General features: G+C 46.0%; 1 protein-coding gene across 4 annotated transcripts; it reads left to right on the forward strand.

The window, feature by feature from the left end:
• The first annotated feature begins 552 nt into the window (after positions 1-552).
• LOC126054248 (uncharacterized protein K02A2.6) lies at positions 553-15,105 on the forward strand. Of its 4 annotated transcripts, none has more exons than XM_064039787.1 (3): positions 553-706; positions 8,145-8,496; positions 10,723-15,105. In XM_064039787.1, exon 3 carries the CDS (start codon positions 11,301-11,303, stop codon positions 14,892-14,894), a length of 3,594 nt encoding a protein of 1,197 aa, XP_063895857.1. In that variant the 5' UTR covers positions 553-706; positions 8,145-8,496; positions 10,723-11,300; the 3' UTR covers positions 14,895-15,105. The 4 variants fall into 4 exon arrangements, with proteins under 4 accessions (XP_063895857.1, XP_063895860.1, XP_063895858.1 ...); XM_064039790.1 differs by having other exon boundaries at positions 10,723-11,132; XM_064039788.1 differs by lacking the exon at positions 553-706 and adding an exon at positions 7,354-7,494.
• Positions 15,106-22,835: the final 7,730 nt, after the last annotated feature.

Genomic DNA, 22,835 nt, shown 5'->3' on the forward strand with positions numbered 1-22,835 from the left:
TTCTTTAACTAACTTCATCATAAGAAAATAAATAAATAAACAACCTTACAAAAATAAATGAAATCCCACCCAAAACAAAAATGTGAAAGACTGCCAAGTTCGATAATATGGGAATGCTTCGCCTATAAAAGAAGTGAGATCTGAATAAGTACCAAGTTCCATACACATACCTCAGTTAAAAATAGTTACTTTTTAATGATGTTACTTGGCAAGTTTTAATAGAAAATTAAATACTTGATTCATTGCGTTTAGTAGGTTTATAACAAGATGTATGAAAACTTGCCATGTAACATCATTAAAAAGTAACTATTTTTAACTGAGGTATGTGTATGGAACTTGGTACTTATTCAGATCTCACTTCTTTTATAGGCGAAGCATTCCCATATTATCGAACTTGGCAGTCTTTCACATTTTTGTTTTGGGTGGGATTATATTATCGCCAATAGTTACTCACGCGACGAGCATTTTACCGGACATTGTTTTGACAGCTTTGTACAGAATTCACGTAAACTCAGATAAGGCTTATCTATACATAAATCTATCGATTTTGACGTGTATATTTACAGTGTTTGTTGAGCAGTCTTCAGTGCAACTTGTTTCTGAGTGTGATTAGTTATTGTGTTCAGTGAATCAAGTGTAAATACCTAAGGAAAATTATTTGGTGATATGACTTACGACGGTTCAGATTATGAGGATCACGATGATCGTAAGTATTAAATAGTTCCTAAATAATGGTTATTGTGATAATTCTGACAGAGTAAATAAGTGTTTACTAGCCTAGTCTAAACTAGTCTTAATTTAAATTTTGATAAACGAATTCTTGACAAAATGTTTTGATAGATAGATTGATATGCTAATCTTTATTTTTTGTAGATCCACGATCAGTTTCCTTGTAGATATTTTTCTTAGAATCATAAAATGTTGCTGCCTCCTGCTTTGACTCACCTTATAAATAAATAATGATTATTTACAAAGTGTGAGCGTCACTCGTATAGCGTTATCTGAATTATTAGATAAGGTACTGATTCCTGATTAGAGATAAGGTTATTTACCGAAAAAACCACCCAATCCCAAGTTTCGGGAGCGCGGCGAGGAGATGAATGGCCGTGGGGGACACGGTCGTTAGCGCTCCCCCCTGTTGGGGCCAGCCGCCCCCAACAGTATGTAGGCTTGCCCCGGTATGAGGCCACTGCCGGGGTTGACGGTTACTTGCTCTCATACTCGTGGGACGTATATGGATTCACAAAACACACACAACAAAAACAACGAAAAGGAGTGGGATGAGGACTCGGAATCCGAGTCCGTGTCCAGCGAGGGGGATGCGGGGGGTTTTAAGCTCCCCCGCAACAAGAAGGACCACCGGGCCGACGCCTTCCTCAAGAGGAGGAGGGAAGACCCCGGGTCCTCCTCTGGTGGTCGCGGGGCCTCGGCCAAAAAGGTCGCCAGGAGGCCCGTCAGCGAAGGGTCCGCTAGGGCTTCTGGAGGTGGCGGAGGAGCGGCTCATCGGAGCTCCTCGTCCGAGGAGGAGTCGGCCATCGGCTCCGACCGGGAGCGCAGGGCGGACTTCGAGAAGACGGTGGAGTCCGCCATCAGGCAGGTGGCCTTAAAGAGAAAAAAGGCCAGCAAGGACGGCGCCATTGAGGCCGCCACCGCCTCCATCACCGCCGCAGCGGTGAGCAACTTTGGCCGGGCTCCCGTGAGCGAGCTGGCCAAACTGCAGCAGGAGGTGGCCCGTCTGACGGCCGCCCTGCAGTCTCTCGTGGAGGAGAACAGGAGTCTCCGGGCGGACCTCGCCAAGATGCGCGAGCAGGCGGCGGAGCGCGGCGGGGCCAGGCAACAGGCGCAGACTGCGCCGGCTGAGAGCCAGATCCTGGCCCTAGTCCGTCAGGAGATGGCGGCCTTCCAGGCTCGCTTCTCAGTCCTGGAGGGCAGGGTTCTGCGCCCCCCCCTCGCGGCGTCGAAGCCCCCAGCGGCCCAAAGGGCCTCCTATGCGGCTGCGGTTGCAGCGGCACCCCCACTCAGAAGGGGACCGCCAAGCAAGCCCCCTGTCGCGGCGCCGAACGGACCGACCAGGAGGGCGGCCGCTCAGCCAAAGCCCAAGACCGCAAAGGCGGCCCAGGCGCAGAGGCCCCCGGTGCTAACGACAGCACCAGCTCCATCGTCGGCACCAGTGGCGAAACGCCCTCCGAAGCCGACACCGTCAGCGGCCCCTACCTCTTCTGCCACTGAGCCTGAGTGGCAGGTGGTGGGGGAGAAGAAAGCTAAACGGAGGGCGGCCAAAGCGGCCAAAAAGAAGGCCCAGAAACGGCGGCGCAGGGAGCGAGCCGCCGCGGCGCAACTCCGCGCCCCCAAAACCGCGGCTGTAGTAGTCACACTACAGCCGGACGCGGTCAAAAGGGGCGTGTCGTACCGCGACGTGCTCGCCCAAGCAAAGGAGGCGGTGAACCTGCAGGAGCTAGGTATCACCTCCGGCCTCCGGCTCAGGGTGACCGCAACGGGCGCCCGAATGCTGGAGGTCCCAGGAGCGGCCAGTGGGCCCGCCGCAGACGCTCTAGCCGAGAGGCTCAGGGCGTCCATAAGTGCGGACGATGCCCGAGTCTCCAGGCCCCACAAGTGCGCGGATCTGCGCATCATGGGCCTGGACGACTCAGTTACTGCGGAGGAGGTGGTGGCCGCCGTCGCTAGGACGGGTGGGTGCTCTGCCGACGAAGTGAAGGCGGGCACCATACGTCCCGACTTCAGGGGCACGTGCACCATCACGGTGAGCTGCCCCGTGACGGCGGCCAAGCGCATCGTTGACGGCCGAAGATTGCTGGTTGGCTGGGTGTCGGCGCAGGTCAAGCTGCTTGACCCCCGACCGCTGAGGTGCTTCCGATGCCACGTCGGGCATCATGTGGGTGTCCGTTGCACCTCGGAGGTCGACCGCAGCGCCCTCAGCTTCCGCTGCGGTCAGCCCGGTCACAAGGCCGTGGCTTGTAGTGCCGCGCCGCACTGCACTGCATGCGCGGCTGCTGGCAAGCCGGCCGAACACCGGGCAGGGAGCAAGTCCTGTGCCCCACCCGCCAAGACCAAGGGTAAGGGCAAGGGCGGGCCGTCCGTCGCCGCCACCGCTACCACCTCCGCAGTGGCCACCACCGCAGCTCCTGCGGCCGCCGCCGCCTCCAACGCTGCCGCCGCTGTCGACGCCGTCGTCGCCACTGCTGCTGTCGCAGAGCCCGTCTCTGCGTCTCAAGAGGAGGAAGACGTGATGGAGTGCTAATCTGGCTCCACTACGCTTCCTCCAGGCGAACATCAACCACTGCGCCCGTGCCCAGGATCTGTTGCTCCAAAGCATGGCGCAGTGGTCGATCAACATCGCCGTGGTCGCTGAGCCGTACTTTGTCCTTCCCAGGGATGACTGGGTTAAGGACCTTAGCGGCTCAGTGACCATCATATCGTCGGCCGCCGCTGGTACTCCTTCCCTCGAAGGGGTGAAGAGTGGAAGGGGTTGCGTCGCAGCACGGTTCGGGGAGATAGTCGTCGTGGGGGTGTACTTCTCCCCGAGCCGAACTCTCGCCGAGTTCCACAACTCCCTCCTGGAGTTGTCGTCGGAAGTTATTCCCTCCCCGTGATAGTGTTAGGGGACTTCAACGCCAAGAACTTGGCCTGGGGTTCCCGACGCACAGATGCACGGGGCAGGATGGTGGAGGACTGGGCGCTGGAAGCAGGCCTGGTCGTCCTCAATCGGGGTTCTGTCCCCACGTGTGTACGGATGCGGGGCGAGTCAGTGGTGGACATCTCGTTCGCCAGCCCCGCTCTGCTGCCGCGTGTCTTTGACTGGCGCGTGGAGGAGAGGGTGGAGACCTACTCCGATCACCGGTACATCCGGTTTGACGTCTCCGCCCAGAACCCTAGCGCGCCGGTCCTGCAGACCCCGAGTGGTCCACGTTGGGCGCTGAGGCACCTGGACCGGGAGCTTCTCCTGGAAGCCTCAGTCGTGCAGGCCTGGGTGTCATCACCGGACAGGCCCGCCGACATCAACGACGAGGCGGAGTGGTTCCGGGAGACCATGTCCGAGATTTGTGACGTGGCCATGCCCCGAGCCCCGCCAGGACGCGCCCGACGCCAGGTGTACTGGTGGTCTCGCGAGATCGCCGCCCTTCGAGAGGCGTGCGTCGCTGCGAGGCACCTGTACACCAGACACCGCAGGCTGCGCATCCGCCCTCCGGATGCAGAAGCCAGGGAAGCAGAGCTGTACGAGGGATACAGAGCTGCGAAGACCGCCCTCCAATTGGCCATCATCCAGGCCAAGGAGGTGGCCAATGCGGAGCTGCTGGGGTCTCTGGACAGGGACCCGTGGGGGCGCCCGTACAAAATGGTGCGGGGCAAGCTCCGCCCATGGGCCCCCCCGCTGACCCAGAGTCTTCGGCCTCAGCTGGTGGAGGAGGTGGTGAGCGCTCTGTTCCCTTCGCGCGGGGAACACTCTCCCCCGCCCATGTCTCTGCAACCCGCGGTGTCAACGACGGACCACACTTCCGACGACGACGATGTCCCCGAGGTGACTGGGGTGGACCTGAGAGTGGCGGTGGCTAGGCTGAAAGCCAAAAACACCGCCCCAGGGCCTGACGGCCTGCCTGGCAAGGCCTGGGTCCTGGCCCTGAGGCTCTCGGGCCTCGACTTAGGGGCTTCTGAGCGCATGCTTGGAGAGGGGCCAGTTCCCACTTCGTTGGAAGACAGGGAAACTGGTCCTCATACGGAAGCCGGGGCGCCCTGCGGACTCTCCGTCCGCATACCGGCCTATCGTGCTGCTCGACGAGGTGGGCAAGCTCTTTGAGCGAGTTGTCGCACACCGCCTCGTCGCGCACCTTGGGGGGATAGGGCCGGACCTTGCGGACCACCAGTTCGGTTTCCGCAAGGGGCGCTCAACGGTGGACGCCATCATGCGCGTGAGAGCTCTCACGACGGGGGATGCTGTGTCCCGGGGGGGGTCGTCTTGGCGGTGTCTCTTGACATCGCCAACGCCTTCAACACCCTTCCCTGGAGTTGCATCAGGGAGGCACTCCGGTATCACCGGGTGCCGACCTACCTTCGTCGCGTGGTCGAGGCCTATCTGTCGGATAGGTCCATCATTTACCCTGGTCACAACGGGGAATGGAACCGGCGAGAGATGTCGTGCGGTGTTCCGCAGGGGTCGGTACTGGGGCCGCTCTTGTGGAACATCGGCTACGACTGGGTGCTGCGCGCCGACCTCCCTAGCGGCGTCAGCGTGGTCTGCTACGCTGACGACACGCTGGTACTGGCACAAGGGAGGTCGCACCAGGAGGCGGCCGACATAATGACGCGCGGGGTTGCGACAGTCATTGAGAGGATCCAGCTGCTGGGCCTGGAGGTGGCATTGCACAAATCCGAGGCCATGTGCTTTCATGGGCTTCGGAACGCGCCACCTTCAGGCTCCCAGGTCACGGTGGTTGGGGTTACCATCGGCGTCGAGAGGGCGATGAAATACCTGGGACTCGTCCTCGACGGCCGGTGGAACTTCGTCGAGCATTTCCGACGTTTGGGCCCCAAACTGGAGAAGGCAGGTGCTGCATTCAAGCGGCTCCTGCCCAACCTGGGCGGCCCAAACGCCCCCTGCCGCAGACTCTACGCGGGGGTCATGCGGTCCATGGCCCTTTACGGGGCCTGAACGTGCCCCAAAGGGTGATAGCCATTAGGCTAATCCGGGGGTACCGCACGATTTCCCGCGAAGCAGCTGGCCTACTTGCTGGACTGCCACCGTGGGATCTGGAGGCGAGGGTCTTCTTGCGCCTGTACGACTGGCGCGAGGAGGCTCAGCGCCGGGGAGAAACCCCGTTGCCGCGGCAAGTTGTCGCGCAGCGGGCGGAGCTCCGGCGCGATCTCATGGTGGCCTGGAGGGAGCGACTGTCGCAACCCAGTGCAGGGCACGCCACCATCGTGGCGGTAAGTCCCCTCTTTGAGGAGTGGCTCGGGAGGAGTCACGGCGCCCTCACGTACCGCATGACGCAGGTCCTCACCGGACACGGTTGTTTCGGGAGGTACCTGCACCGCATCGGTCGTGAGGAGGCGCCCGGGTGTCACCATTGTGCGGACAGCCCCGAGGACACGGTGGTCCACACAGTCCAGGTGTGCCCCGCATGGGAAGGGCACCGCCGGGTCCTCGTCGAGGCTTTGGGCGGCGGCGACCTCTCGCGTCCGGCCCTGGTTCAGGCCATGGTCCGGGGCGAGAGGGAATGGGATGCCGTCGCCTCCTTCTGCGAAGCGGTCATGCTCGAGAAGGAGGAGGCGGAACGCCAGAGAGTTCGCACCTCTCATCCCGGCCGCCGCGCTGGACCAGGTAGACACCATGGGCGCCGGGTGTCGCGAGATGACTCCCGGCCACCGTAGGCGTGGGTCTGTGGGCGGTGAGTTCGGGTGGCTCATCGTCCCTCTGTCTTTCTAGACGACAGACCCGTGTTGACGGCGCGCGTTGTTCCACGCGCTCCTCAAAGAGATGTCAGCAACCCCAGCGGGGCCCAGCAGGGCCAAGGCCTGCCGGGGCTGCGGGTTGTTCGAAAGAGATACCGCGGCCCTGGTACATAAAAGGCCTATGACGGAACACGACGATTTTAGTCAGTAAGAGTCTGACACTCCCTCACCGCTGCTAACCCACAGCGGGAGGGGTCATTTGATGATTTTACGTCGATAAAAAAAAAAATAAAAAAAAAAACCGGCCAAGTGCGAGTCGGACTCGTGCACGAAGGGTTCCGTAAATTACAGTTAAATCAACCTATCTCAAAAACTATGAGATACTTTGATCAAACCAAAAATCGTTGAAAGAGTTAATTAGCATGCATCACCTCTATTTTTTTTAGAATTTTATACCCCGTAGTTATAAAAATAGAGGGGGGGGGACATACTTTTTACGACTTTGAGAGCTGATATCTCAAAAACCGTTCACTTTAAGAAAAATGTTTTTTAGAAAACTTTATATCATTTTAAAAGACCTTTCCATTGATACCCCACACGGGTATGTACATCGAAAAAAAAAATTTCATCCCTCAGTTACATGTATGGGGGGCCCCACCCCCAATTCTTTTTTTTACTATTTAGTGTCATATTTTTGTAGCGGTTCATACAACACATATTCCCATCAAATTTCATCACTGTAGTACTTATAGTTTCCGAGTAAATCGGCTGTGACAGACGGACAGACGGACAGACGGACAGACGGACATGACGAAACTATAAGGGTTCCGTTTTTGCCATTTTGGCTACGGAACCCTAAAAAGTGAGGCTATAAATAGGTAGGTATCTACCTACCTACCTCTTTAAAAGCAATATGTTATTTAGATTATATTTTATCTAATCTGTTATAGGTACCTAGGTATAATTACTGAAGTCACTATCGTAAATCCAGTTCTGTGATAATTTTTGGTTGTAAAAGTTGTAAATTGTGATGTGAATTAATCCGATATTACCTATTATACATCGTGACTTTTTAGTCGTCTTACAAAGGTGGTCCACTCAATCTATCCGACATAAAATACCACTAGACACGATTGTTAATTTAATAGCCTTACCTAATTAAGATAATAGGTGCAAAAAAATGTGGTGTTACAAGAATGGATAAAGCCATCCATCTCAGCATTCTCATTTCTACTACATGCACTCTCTTCTCATCCCTCTTTTTCAATGCCCAACACCAACACTCCGATTCATAGGACGACAGGTTTTTTTTTTAACGACGTCAAAAATCATCAAATGTCCCCTCCCGCTGTGGGTTAGCAGCGGTGAGGGAGTGTCAGACTCTTACTGACTAAAAACCGTCGTGTTCGGTCATAGGCCTTTCACGTACCAGGGCCGCGGTATCTCTTTTGAGCAACCCGCAGCCCCGGCAGGCCTTGGCCCTGCTGGGCCCCGCTGGGGTTGCTGACATCTCTTTGAGGAGCGCGTGGAACAACGCGCGCCGTCGACCAGGGGCTGTCGTCTAAGCAGACAGAGAGACCATGAGCCACCCGAACTCACCGCCCACAGACCCACGCCTACGGTGGCCGGGAGTCATCTCGCGGCACTCCTGGACAGTGTGGTCCACCGTGTCCTCGGGGCTGTCCGCACTGTAGGACGACAGGTCTTCAGATGTCTTAACACAGTCTGTTTATTTCCAGCCAAAGGCCAGGGGCAGCCGCCACCATACACCGAGAGCGCAACAGACCTGCCCCCCACTGAGAGAGCTGCCACCACCACCACCATGCATTCTACCACGTCAACCGCCATCGGCGTCGGCGCAGCGGTGACCGTCGTGACTGCCCAACCGACCTACCCTGCGTACCCCACAGCAGTCGTGTACCAGGGGAACTTGAACTATGTACCAGCCGTCAACGTGGGACAGGGACCCTTCATAGGCCCCAAGGAGTCACCAATGACCTGCCCGTCCTGTCAGCAGAGGATTACCACTAAAGTTGAATACAAGGCCACCATGAGAACTCACGTTTGTGCTCTCGCGTTCTGTATGGTTGGGTAAGTACCTACTTATTTAATTATTATTAACTAGCTTCTGCCCGCGACTTCGTACGCGGATCCTGTCCCTTATGTCAGCGACTACGGGGTCAGCAAAATCAAAGATCTGAATCGTCTGATATTGAATTTTAAGGGCCCGTTGACTTGAAAACAACGGAATACGCATTAGAATCGTTCCATATATTTAATTTTTGTACTTCAACGGCAAAAGCACAGCAGACTAAACAAAACGCTGAGAACTGAACCGCAATAGACGCGACCATAGGGATAAAAGTGTGATTATATTATTACGTAAAAAAACATTAAATAGATGACAAAGTCGTGGTGACTTAGTGGAAGTTGTGGTGGTTTAGTGGGTAGAGAACCAATCTCTCAAGTATGAGCGTGCGTCTTTGATTCCAGGTCTGGCAAGTAAATGCCAATGCAACTTTTCTAAGTTCGTATGTAGGTACTTTCTACGTATATTTTGGATACCAATGACCGTTATTTGGAAGGCATGTTAAACTGTAGGTTCCGGCTGTCATTGAACATTCTTGGCAGTCGTTATGGGTAGTCAGACCAGTAGGTCTGACCAGTTTTACCAAGGGGTGTTGGGTTGAGCGGGTAACCGGGTTGTGGAGGTCAGATAGGCAGTCGCTCCTTGTAAAACACTGGTACTCAATTGCATCGTGACTGGAAGTCGACTCTAACATAATTGGGACAAAGGCTCTTGAGATAATAACGACAATAATAATGAGATATAAGCACCGCAGGACATCTGAGGCTGATGACGGGGAGTAGCTACCCCGCGGGGCTATATACATATACTGAGTTCTCCAGGGAGAGTATACTGTCCCCCATCTCCGGCCGGTCGGAGTGAACCATGACGGGGGTAGGTCTCACGCCTCTGGCTTGGCTTGGCCGTCCAGAGTGGAGTCGCTAGAGCAGGGTTAGTAGCCCTGCTCGGAGGATAGGTGCCTCGTGGTAAGTGACCCACAGGGAGCGCGTAATCTGCGTTTAAAATCCGCCGAGGTATTCTCACACTTCAGCCGCTCATGTCTATGTTGCCCTCTTGTTGCTATTCAGTGACTGATTCCCGGGGGCCCAGTAAGTGAGCTGGCGAAGTCTCCACCTGCAATTTTTACATGTATCTAATACATTGTCATCGGCAGGTGCCATAGTTCCCGTAGTTTCCCCATTCCTAGTCCATTAGCATCCCATCACAATAGCCCAAGTAGTTTCCACAGTTAGCAAAACCGGGGACTGTCTTTTTTTTAACGACGTCCACCGGGGATTGTCCTTGGGTTCATTTCTATAGTGTATAAAGGGATAATCGTCGGTTTTGTGTCACCATACCTATTTCATAACATTCGTTTCTATGCATTTCAAGTGTAGTATTGCTCTTGAAGTTCCACATCAGGTGTATATACGTCGATGTATATACGTCAATAGAGAGTGCTTATCAGATTGAACCACTTTTGCAAAAACGTCATATCTTTATATGCTATAGTCTAGCTGGGCTCCTGGGGTTCCACATCAGGTGTTTTACATCTTCAATTTTTATAAGTCAACAGAGAGTGCTTATCAGATTGAACAACTTTTGCTAAAACGTCACACCTCTATATGCTACCTATAGTCTAGCTGGGCCCCTGGAGTTCCACATCAGGTGTTTTAGATCTTCAATTTGTATAAGTCAATAGAAAGTGCTTATCAAGTTGAACAACTTTTGCTAAAACTTCATACCTGTATATGGTACAGAGAAGCTGGGCTCTTGGGGTTCCACATCAGGTGTTCCAGATCTTAAAATTTATTATCTCAGCTGAAAATGCTCATCACATGAAACAATTTTTGCTATGGCACCATTTTTGTATCTCTTATAGTTTTGTTGGTCTGTTGGTGTTCTGCATCAGGTCTTCAAGTTACGAAGATAAATTATAGCCTATATGTTGACCAGGCTTAATGCTGATACAACAAAGAAAAAATCATTGAAATCCGTCCAGTAGTTCCGAAGATTAGCGTGTACAAACACACAGACATACAGACATACAGACATACAGACAGAATTTTTTTTTTGGATTTGTGCTCCATTACTGTTTCTAAACCCCACCCAATTATTATTTTTTTAATATATTCAATGTACAGACACAGTTTTTTTACAGATTTATTATATGTATAGATTAGTAATCATTTTGATGACAAATTCTAATTTGTACCTACTTTTAATGTTATTTGTTTGTTTATTTGCAGACTTCTACCGTGCATGATCATCCCATACTGCGTGAAGGGTTGTCGCAACGCCGACCACTACTGTCCCGAGTGCAACGCCTTCCTCGGCACATACATGCGAGTCTGATAATATTACTGTCTTAAATATGGATGTAAGAAATAATGTTCCTCAAACCAGTCCTGTAATATGAGAATATCTAGTCAACATGACTGCACTACGCATTTAGAAACGGCATCTATTTAGAACTAAGAACCATTTTCCTCTCCTGACCATTGTCGATGGATTTCGGAGGAAATGTCGGATACGAAAAATGGCGCTTGGCGTTTTGTAAGATGACGTACGTAGAATAGGGAGAAGGTTGCGGAGAAGGAAATATCCCAAAGCCTTTTCAGTAGGTTAATATTTTTATTTAGGTAATGATTTTGTAAATTGTGATGTCAGGTACTTAATATGTCACTGTCATTGTCATTACGAATGTCATTCCTGTGTAAAATGTATCTGTGCTGTCGGTCTCCAAATAAACGTCGTGTGGTTGACTCTGCCTTTTTCTTTCGGATCCTTCAATGGCGACGAGGACAAACAAAATCAAGCAAGCAAAATGTCGATCGGGAAGATTGCCGAATTTAAGGTGCTTAGTGACGATTGGAAATTATATGTGGAACGCTTAGAACAATATTTCTTGGTAAACAAAATAGCGGTTGAGTTGCAAGTACCAACGCTGATAACCGTGATGGGAGCGGATGCATATGAACTTTTGGTCAACTTGTGCACACCGGAAAAGCCGACGACCAAAACATTTGCACAGATTTCAGACATTATGGGGAGGCATTTACAACCCAAACCAAGCGAATTAGCCGAAAGATATAAGTTTAGGCACAGGAAGCAAAAAGATGGCGAGTCTATATCGGAATATACGGCGGTTTTGAAGAAAATGTCCAAGACATGCGAATTCGGTTCCTGGCTTGAAGAAAGTTTGAGAGACCAACTAGTTTGTGGCATAACCAACGAAATGATACGACAGCGACTATTCGCCGAAAGCAAGTTGGGTTTCGGCCGGGCGTATCAATTGGCAGTTAGTTTGGAGGCGGCAGAAAAAGACGCGGCAGAAGTGGTTAGACATGGAGGGTCAGCCACGGGCAGTGAAACGGCGGCGGCGGCGTCGGTGCCGTGCCAAGCAATGTCAGCAGCGAGGCCGGCAAGGCGGAGTGACGCACGTGGCGTCAGCGGAGTGGCGCGGGAGACCACTACGCGGACCGGGTGGAGGCGAGGCGTGCGCGCACCGGCAGCGCCAGCGCCCGCCCGGCTGGGTGAGCGTGCGCAGCAGCGGTGCCAAGTGTGTGGTGCAAATCACGACACAGCCACGTGCAAGTTTGTGCGTTACGTTTGTAGGGTGTGCAACCGACAGGGACATCTGCAACGCATGTGCCCGAATGTAGTGGAACACTGCAACGTGGACATCGAGCACTCAAGGGAAGACAATGGAAGTACAAGTGCAGAGAGTGACGAGGTAATTGTTATTGATGTTTGTAAATTGGACGTTACAAAATGCAAACCGGTATATATAGAGTTAAAAGTTAATGGTAAAAACCTTAAAATGGAATGTGACACCGGTAGTGCTATCTCATGCATAAGCCAGGAAGGTTATAGGAGATTATTTACCGATTTATGCCTTGAGCCTTGTAATTTAATGCTAAAATATTATACGGGGGAGACAGTCAAACCCCTAGGAGTAATATTACCAATGGTTGAGTACAAAGATACGTGCAAGAGGTTGGAATTATTTGTTGTAGAGAATGGGAAAACCATTCTTTTAGGACGGCAATGGATGGCCGAATTAAAAATACAGTTACCTATTGTGAATTATGAGTGTAATAATATGACTATGTTCAAGAATGAAGTTTTTGACTTGCATGCTTTCAGTTCCAAATACTGTGAGGTGTTCGCGGATGGTCTGGGTCGGTTCACCGGTGGCAGGGTGAGCGTGCACGTGCGCGAGGGAGCGCGACCCGTGTTCATGCGCGCGCGCCCGCTGGCTTACGCACTGCGGGAGCCGGTCGAGCGCGCGCTGGCCCAGCTGCAGCTCGACGGCATTCTCTCACCGGTGGAGCGCTCAGACTGGGCGACACCGATTGTACCAGTCGTCAAAAAGGACGGTAACATTCGAATTTGTGCTGATTACAAACTGACACTCAATAAAGTTATAGAAGTTGACCGCTATCCGCTGCCTAGGGTAGAAGAACTGTTGTTTAAGTTGAAGGGTGGTGAACATTTTAGTAAAATTGATTTGTCACAGGCCTACGCTCAATTTGAACTAGATGATACTAGGAAATATACTGTGATTAATACCCATAAGGGTTTATTTATGTACAACCGGTTAGTTTATGGACTATCATCGAGTCCGGGAATTTTTCAAAGACGATTAGAGCAACTTTTTAATGATATACCTCAAGTTGGTGTTTTCTTGGATGATATTATAATCACAGGATTTACTAGGGAAGACCACATGCGGAATTTATGTCAGGTATTCGATCGTTTAAAGAAGTACGGTCTGAGAGTAAAGAGAGAAAAGTGTGTATTCTTTGCGAAGTCGATAAATTATTTAGGGCATACCATTAGTAAAGATGGCATTCATACTTGTCCAGATAAGGTTAAGGCCATAAATAAGATACCCCCTCCTACGAATGTCAGTGAGTTGAGAGCATTCATCGGTATGGTCATGTACTATGGCAAGTTTGTAAAGAATGTTAGTACAGTTCTAGCACCACTCTATAACTTGCTTAGAGCAGGTGTTAAGTTCAGTTGGAGTAAAGAGTGTCAAGAGGCATTCACCAAGGTTAAACGCTTGTTAGGAAGTAGTGACGTTTTGATGCACTATACACCGGAGTTACCCATAATTTTGACACGTACGACGTACACCCAATCCGGTTGGCCTCTAACTTGTTCGGACGATTTAATTCAGCCTTATTTTAGAAGACGTAATGAGCTATACACAGAAGGAGGGTGCTTGATGTGGGGTTACCGTATGGTCGTACCAGTTTCATTACAAAATATAGTTTTAAAACAACTTCACAGTAGTCATATGGGAATAGTGAAGACAAAGAGCCTAGCTCGTAGTTACGTGTGGTGGCCTAACATAGATGCGGCGGTAGAAGATATGTGCAAGCAGTGCGAGACTTGCGCGGCGGAGGCGGATGCCCCTTGTCGGGTTCCGATACAACCGTGGCCGTACCACACGCGCCCATGGACCAGGTTGCATGTGGATTTCCTGGGTCCATATAAAGGTTTAACATTTTTTGTATTAATCGATTCTACTTCTAAGTGGATTGAAGTTTTTGAGATGAAACATACTAACGCTGCCAATGTTATTAAGGTATTAAGATCCACCTTTGCGAGATTTGGTCTACCAGAAGAGTTAGTATCGGATCAAGGCCCACCATTTACCAGTGCTGAATTTAAAAACTTCCTTAAAAATAATGGTATACAACAGAATTTTTCACCTGCTTACCACCCATCGTCAAACGGAGCAGCAGAGAACGCAGTTAAGTTATGTAAACGAGCCATCAAGAAGGCGTATAGGGACCAGTTGGATATTGATACCGCTTTACAAACCTTCCTTTTAGCTTATCGCAATACGGTACACGGTACCACCCGGGAAACGCCAGCCATGCTTCTACAAAGACGGACATTACGGTCGAGGCTAGATCTGTTGCGTGCTGATCGTGTCGTAGAGCACAGAGTACGAGAAGCACAGACGCGTCAGGTAGAATACGCTGGTGGAACGCCGCGTAAATTTACAGAGGGGGACTTAATTTGGGCGCGAGGGTATGGCTCAGGGGATAAATGGGTGAAAGGCACAGTACAAGGGGTGGACAGTTTACGTAGATATTCAGTAGTGGCGGATAGCGGTCAATTATGTAAAAGACACATAAATCAAATGCGGCGTAGGTCCTGTTTTTCGGATGTTACCGGTCCGGAAGGGTATGATGAGAGTCAGCAAGGTGAGGAGAATGTTGTCGAGCCGTTAAGCGAGGGTTCAGAAGGTCTATCTCTGACAGAAACAGAGGCTAAAAATAATAATGATCAGAGCGAACAAGCTGAACAGTCCTCACCTAAGGTTCTAATGCCATCTGAGTCACCAGTGAATCGTTATCCCAGGCGGAATCGGAAACCGGTTCAAAGATATGATATATAAGCTAGTTCATAAGAATATCAGTGTTAAGTAGTGTTAAAGGATCGTAAGGTTAAATTAGTTATAAGTTTTCATATTGTGAGCCTAATTCTAGAATAGCGGTGGAGGTGTGATGTCAGGTACTTAATATGTCACTGTCATTGTCATTACGAATGTCATTCCTGTGTAAAATGTATCTGTGCTGTCGGTCTCCAAATAAACGTCGTGTGGTTGACTCTGCCTTTTTCTTTCGGATCCTTCATAAATAAATAATTGATAATAAATAATCCTTACTATCCTTACTAATATTATAAATCGGAAAGTGAGTTTGTTTGTTTGTTTGTTTGTTTGTTTGTTCCGCTTTCACGCCGTAACTACTGAACCGATTGCTTTGAAATTTTGCAGACGTAAAGTTAGAAGTCCGGATTAAATAATAGGGTACTTTTTATCCCGAAAAAAAATAGATATTCCCGAGGGAAAACAAAAATATTGTTTGCTTGATGGATGGATTGTAGATGGCGCTGTGTGTCGTTTAAAACAAGGTAATATATTGCAAACGAATATAAACATGTAAATTTAGAAGCTAAATGATACGATAATGAATCCCCAAAAATGAGGAATTCCCGAGGGATCATGTACAATTTGTTTAATCGTCTAAACTGTTTTTTTTTTACATCTACTTATATATTGCAAACGAATATGAACATATAAATTTAGAAGCTAAATGATACGATAATGAATCCTCGAAAATGAGGAATTCCCGAGGGATGACGTACAATTTGTTTTATCGTCTTAACTGTTTTTTTTACATCTACTTATCCTGAAATAACTATAATTCAACGAATTACTAATTGGTATAAGTATTAGTTAAGTTATTTAGTTCTTGAGGTATGCGATAGATGGCGCTGGGTGTTTTTAAAACGTGGTAACGATGTGTTTTTAAAATACGTAAGCAGTGGAATCTGAGAGTCTGACACTCCCTCACCGCTGCTAACCCACAGCGGGAGGGGTCATTTCATGATTTTACGTCGCTTAAAAAAAAAGGTGTTTGGAAATAAATATTTTTTCATCTGCCAAAATCTGCATGTTTTTGCTCCACAAGGGAAAACGTATAATATAGTGTACCATTCAGTTTTGGTTTAACAACTAATCGTATCCAGCGTTACATAGCGCTTCTTAGATTTTTCCGTGGGAATGAGAAGTTTTCTTATAGTTGTGATTTATACCGCAATATAACCGAATTCCACGCGGGCGAAGCCGCGGGCGGAAAGCTAGTTGATAATAAAGTATGATTACGTTTTATTTTATTTATTTAATAACGAACTTTAAATGACGAGGAAGAGATCTGGGTCTATTTGCAGTGTAGCAGTTCTACTAGATTATTACCTATTTACAATGTTTAGGTATAGGTACGACTTATTTTGATATTAAAGACTCTATTTATTCATGTGTCTTAAAATATATCTACTCCAATAAATTGGCTTATCCAAAGTTTCGCAGCTTCGTTGTAAATATCTTGGCTGCACCAGCAGCAGATACCTTCGACATTCCTAAGACAGAAGCTCTGTAATACCTTTCTCAACGTACCGACAGACATTCACACGTTGTCTACAAATAGATGGTACCTACATAATCAATATCATCTGCAGAAAGACTCAAAATGTTTATGAAAAATATGTAATTCAACGTTTCGGACCAACTAGGAAAATTCTCGAATAAAAACTTTGAAACAAAGAAAAAATATGCCTAAATCGTTTCTAAAATTTTAGTACCTAAGTTCAGCGCACAGTAGGTACCTATCAGTCGTCCATGTGTCCAAATACAGAAACTCGGGATAAACCACTCCACATGGGCCATTAATTTCAATGATATCTGTGTGTAACGCATGGCCGAGCTCTCCGCTCAGTCGACGCCGCGACATTCAGTTATACTCCGCGCTAATCTGCTACCAAATGAGAATAGGCGTTGTAATTGAATTTAACTTATGCTTTTTATTAGAGAAAAGAAATTATATTTGTGACAACTTATTGAATATTTTGTAATTACCTACTTAAAAACTCAGTTTAAAATAAATTACCTAGGTACCTAATTAAAATAACTTAATAAATTGGATTTTTATTTTAAGCAGTTTTTATTTATTTTATACCGTATGTATTTGTGTGTCTATCAAGATATTTTGCCTTTTCAAATGGAGCAAAACATCAAATATTTCAGTTTGTACTACTGCTGTAGCAAGGCTTGAGGCTCGAGCTTTATCATTCGCGTGCAATCGACAGTCCAGCGCGGAGTGAATTATTGACAGTCTGAACAATGCTATAATCAGCATATGACAATTTAGATAACGAAATACTATTGGAAAAACCTTTCACGTTGGAGCCTGGTTTTTATCGCGGAAAAGCCAATTCAATAGAAGCCAAAAATACATTTTCTAAACAGTTAGTCGAATATGAATTAGTGTTATGTAGCGTCAGCTAAACTTATTGAAGATTAATATAAATTACTTAATTATGTTATAAATTGTTTGTTGCGCTACAGTTGCAAGATTGTTGCTCCACTAGACGGCAGGAGTGAACTCGTTTAGCTAAGCTAAGTCACTGATGTGTTTAAATGAACATTAACTTGTTAAGTCAACAAATAAAGTAGATGTGGAACCAATAAACTGCGGCTTCCAAACAAACTGCTAATTAAAGTCAATATGTGGTGAGTGGTCACCGATATACATAACTTAACTCTAAGCAATTATTAGTTATTCGAATGGAGCAGTGGTTAGGTGACCTAACTTTACCTACATACCTATTGGTTCAACAGCAGATACCTAAATTTATATTTTAGCAATAAATTAACATTGACGTTGTTTCCTGAAACTTACGGAAATTGTAAAATATTTTTTTTATTATCTTGTCCTATAGAAATAAGATAAAAACTTAGGTAGGTACCTACAGATGTTTACATCTTTGAACACACCTTTACTAACAACATATTTTAGCTGGGTTTGCGTAACTTTTTCGCGACGATTTTCATAGGTAACATAACCTGTGATTATTTCTTAAAAAAGACGTGTGGGTAAGCTTAAAATGATGAAATAAGCGAAGTTCCATTTAAACTATTTCCATACGAGGATATCGTGAGCGTTTTCGATATTCTATCAGTAAGACCGATTAGTGGCGACAACCATTATGCTATCAATGCAGTTCTGCAACGTAGAGAGCAAGTTAACTTTGAAAGCAATTTATCGAGTCAAAGCGGTCACCCGCTCCATAGCTAAGTGAACTTGTATTCCGGGGCACATAAAGCAAGATATTAGGCACTTAAGGGAACGTAGGTAGGTACTTTTGAGACAAAGAATTTCGTATTTGCTTTCCTATCTCTACACAATACTCTTGTAATTTGAGTCGCAAAAACTAAATCCATTTAATTCAGCTTTTATAGCCTAAACCATTTCGGAATATCATCACCAAAAAACAGAAAAGGATTTTATCCAAAATAAAAATAGCTAAAAAAGGTTCTATATGAAATACATCTGGCAGCATGGTGGCTGAGGTTCGAATTTCAAATGCCAACACAAAACGTTCACAGATTTAAATAGCGAACGAAATAAATCCCGCGAAGTGTAAAATTAATGTACAGCCAGTTTGCAAACACGCATAATGGATGAAATAGAACAAAATTTCAAATAAACAACCACTATGAATTTTCAATAAATATCACTTTTTGATTTTAGTAGGTACCTATATTTTTTCTATCGGATAGTTAGATTTCCATATCGAAGATAGATTTTCTGTGCGCTAAAATGATCCAAATTGAATATATAATTTATCGCAAAATCCTTTACTTACCTACGCGGATCAAACTGATTCAATTGCTCCGGCTAAATTGATAGCTTCGCTCGTTCAGACTCCATTTACCTCGTCGATTTGGCAATAGAGTTATTTAAACCCCTATCAATGATTTCTACCTACACTTTCCTAGCTCAAATGAAATAAACGGCGCCTTTATTGATGAAAATTCAGATCTACGCCTAGGTATAGTTAAATGATGAGCTATTGATTAGGTAGACGTTCACAAAAACCAATTGGACCGATATTCACCTGATTACACATGACTGGGCAAAGTCAATTTCTGCCTCCACATAAATCAACGTTTGCGTTGACCCATAATAATGAATTCCGGGATACCGCACTTCCTACACTTGAAGTGGAATGATGTATATCCTCACATCTTAGAGTATGTAACCAACCGGAGATGTCATTGCTATGAGAGTTCCGCTCATGCTCATATCGTGTGTGCGTCAAGTTTATGATTAAGTACCTAGGTATATCTATAAAACAAATATGTAGGTACTACTACCTATACCTACCTATCGAGTGACTGCGAAACGATGTGATCTAAATAAAATGCATGAGTGAGCTGACTATTTATTGCATTGCATCGCCTAAGAGTAAATTATCTCAATTTTCCGTTAAATGCTCTAAGCTTGTCTCCCCCTTACACGTGTCTCCGTGAAGCTCAGACACAAACGAAACTGACGAGTTCACGATACGTGCGGTGTGTGCTGAGTTATGATATCATCGGTATAAAAGAAACTGAGCGTATTTAATGTTTTCTTCTTCGGGAAAATAGACAATTCGTGGAACTGCAGAAGTTCATTGTTAGATGTATCTGCTATTGCACACTAATTACAACATCGCAATCCTTATTATGAAGTTCCAACAATAAGACCACAAAACCCTTCTATTTTGTGGCATATGTTTAACAAAGAAGTAAATAAATAGAAATGTAGTTACAGTGTTTGGGCCAATTTGTAAACGCTCTGCTGAACTGAATGCAAACAATTTGGCGTTTGTAGAAAGACTGAACTCTGAGGAAGGGAATAGAATGCCCAATTTTAGACAGATCCAAGAAAATGCGGGAATAGCTTGTTTTAAGTAAGATATAAATATAATATAAAGAAAGGAAATGTTGAAGAATTTTTCTCACATTAAAAGTTGTGAAACGATCCGCCCACGAAATTACCTACTAACGCCGCATTTTGGCACAGATGTTTGAAAAGTACGTGAAATGTATGGGGATGTAGTTACCTATGTCATAATCATTACGAAAATAAATTTACACAAATGTTATCCTGTGCCAATCCCGAACAAATAGATCTTTCTGGAAATAACCCGTCAATGAGCGTAACCTTACTTTTAGCTGAAAGGACTTTTAGAAATGCCATACCTACTGTTACTGTTTTTACGTAAAGTACCTACGAGAATAAGTTATGTTAGTCATTTATTAGAAAACTCCGCGCTGCCAGCTTCCGAGGAAAATAGCAATTTTATAAAAGAAACAGCGAAACAATTTCCATTTCTGTAAATGAAATCAAATCAACAATTTGTGGGTTCGTGTTACAATTGACAGACACCTGTTCGTTCTGTTATTTCATTAACTGTATAAGATTGTCGCGAGATATTATCATCATCCTCCGAGCCTTTTTCCCAACTATGTTGGGGTCGGCTTCCAGTCTAACCGGATTCAGCTGAGTACCAGTGCTTTACAAGAAGCGACTGCCTATCTGACCTCCTCAACCCAGTTACCCGGGCAACCCGACACCCCTTATTAGACCCCTGGTTAGACTGGTGTCAGACTTACTGGCTTCTGACTACCCGTAACGACTGCCAAGGATGTTCAATGACAGCCGGGACCTACAGTTTAACGTGCCTTTGCCCACTAGGCGACGTTTATTTCATGAACTGTATCAGATTGTCGCGAGACGTTTAACTGAATAATATATTTATGAGTTGACACCTCGACGTCTCTCAGAGTTACTTTCACTGTTATGTTTTTATTCGTTTATTTCCCGCATTTATTTCCCTGCTGCGAATGATGTCAGCTTTCAAGTTTATGTCTTGCATAACTTAATATTAATATTTGAGATTCATTTTCGCGTTTCTGGTTTGTCATTTTTGTTATTTATGTGACTTAAAAAAGTTACGTTAAGAGAATGATGTCAGAGTTTTACCCAAAATCTTATAACATCGCTTAGTTAACCCATTTAAACTTTTATATCTATCTTATTGTAAACCTTGAAATAGGTAAGCATTACATCATTGAGTAGGTATGTTTTGATGTTATAAAGGATTCATAAATATATCTACTTAAAGGGTTTTATTTTTTCTCACACTAGCCAGCAAAAGTAGTAGCTATTTGCAAAGCTCAAAACACTTAGGTATTCAAAAATAACTGAAGAAAATATAACGCCATAATAATTGAAAGCAGATAAAAAATATGAAAAATTCTCGTTGATTCCAATGAACCACAAATATTGCAAATCTATACTGCAAATATTTATTTTTTAATGCTATATGTTTTTATATCAAACTTTGTAATTGATCAGTCCTTTAAAAGTCCACCAAACATCACAATAAGTTTAGCCACCAATTTCCTGCTTGAACGCAGACCGAGATAAAACTGCTTCCAAACCCCTCGCTAAGAAAACTGTCTCGAGTGATGAAGTTCAAGTTTCTGGTGGGATGCTGGATATAAGGCAGTATATCTGGCGCGCCGCCAACTGACGACACACAGCTAACTTGCATACCGCCGCTGGCTTCTCTTCGCGTTCATATAGGTACATAACGATGGCCTTCGAAAATAGTCATAATTCCACGACTTACGTATTAAGCAAGTCGTTGACATTCGTGACTTAATAAACTGACCATCTGCCGAATACCTGCAATTCCAGTAATAAGCAGTTGTCGAATAAATAGAAATTCCATTAGCGGACCCTCAGAACATGTGATAAGGTTCGGGTCACCTTTAACGTAATTAAATACCCTCACAGCACTTATCTTTAATTCCCTGTTTGTAATTTGATTTATGAACGCGATGACGGAGCGTTTGGCTTTCGCTTATTAGGAAAATAAAGAAAATGAGGAAATTTATTACCCAATTTTATTTGTTAAAACTACTTGAAGCGAAATTTCCGTGAAGCGTCCCACATCGCTTTTGCCGTAATCGAAGTAAAAAGGGGTAGGCGAACTCTTTCGAGAACAAATGTGTAAGTATGTTGTTTTATAAATGTCTTTCTTTCATGCCTATGTCTATTGTACTAGAATTAAATAGTTCGAATACTATCGAGTGTACGGGTACCCTGAGAAATACGGGTTTGCGATCGTTAAATAAAATTACAAGAGAAGGCTGTTATAAGAAAAAGATTTGTTTACCTTTTTAAGAAACGTATCTTTACAACGAAAATTGCGATACAAAATCAAATAGATGGTATGTAAAGGTACATAAGATATAATTAGGTACATAAAGCAGGTACATATATGACTCGAAATATGTCATCTCTATAGGATTCCAGGAAGGTATCTACTCAAATTAGAAACCAATTACCCAATGACTTTTCGAGGAGGAATAGCAGCGATTACGACGATATTCTCCAGTAATAGCAGGTCATAAACTCATTACTTTATCGAAGGTCTTGCTCACGTGAACCACTCTAAACGGTAACAAACAGCCAATGAGATTAATCAGTTTACCTAAGAGGCGATTACTCCAAAATAACATTGAATAAGCTCTTGCTATAATATCTACTTTGAAAGCAGAATTAGGTTTCAAGAACCTTTAAAACGACTCTTATACATATTTCATCGCTGTAGGTATAAACGACAAAATCATAACGTTCAGAACTACATAACTGTGTTTTCAAAAGAGCAATATGAATTCCACATGTAAAGTCTGACTTCAAACACGAGTAGAGCGTGTGTGCGGTCACCGTGAGCTACTTGTTGCGGCCCGCTCGGACCCGGGGCCCGGGGCCCTGCAGCCCGGGGCCCGCAATATCGCACCAGCTTTATATCAAGCCTAGATTTCTGCTCCAACTGCATCAAAGACATATTGAGGTTTACCGCATTCTAAACCTATATTTTGTGACGTATGGTCTAACTAAATATAGATACAAAACTTAAATATTGCCGTTAAATA

This window comes from Helicoverpa armigera, chromosome 20 (assembly GCF_030705265.1).
Source record: "Helicoverpa armigera isolate CAAS_96S chromosome 20, ASM3070526v1, whole genome shotgun sequence".
NCBI classification, from domain to species: domain Eukaryota; kingdom Metazoa; phylum Arthropoda; class Insecta; order Lepidoptera; family Noctuidae; genus Helicoverpa; species Helicoverpa armigera.

Coding starts and splice junctions, on each gene's coding strand:
- LOC126054248 (XM_064039787.1), top strand. CDS start 11,301: ATGTCGATCGGGAAGATTGCCGAATTTAAGGTGCTTAGTGACGATTGG.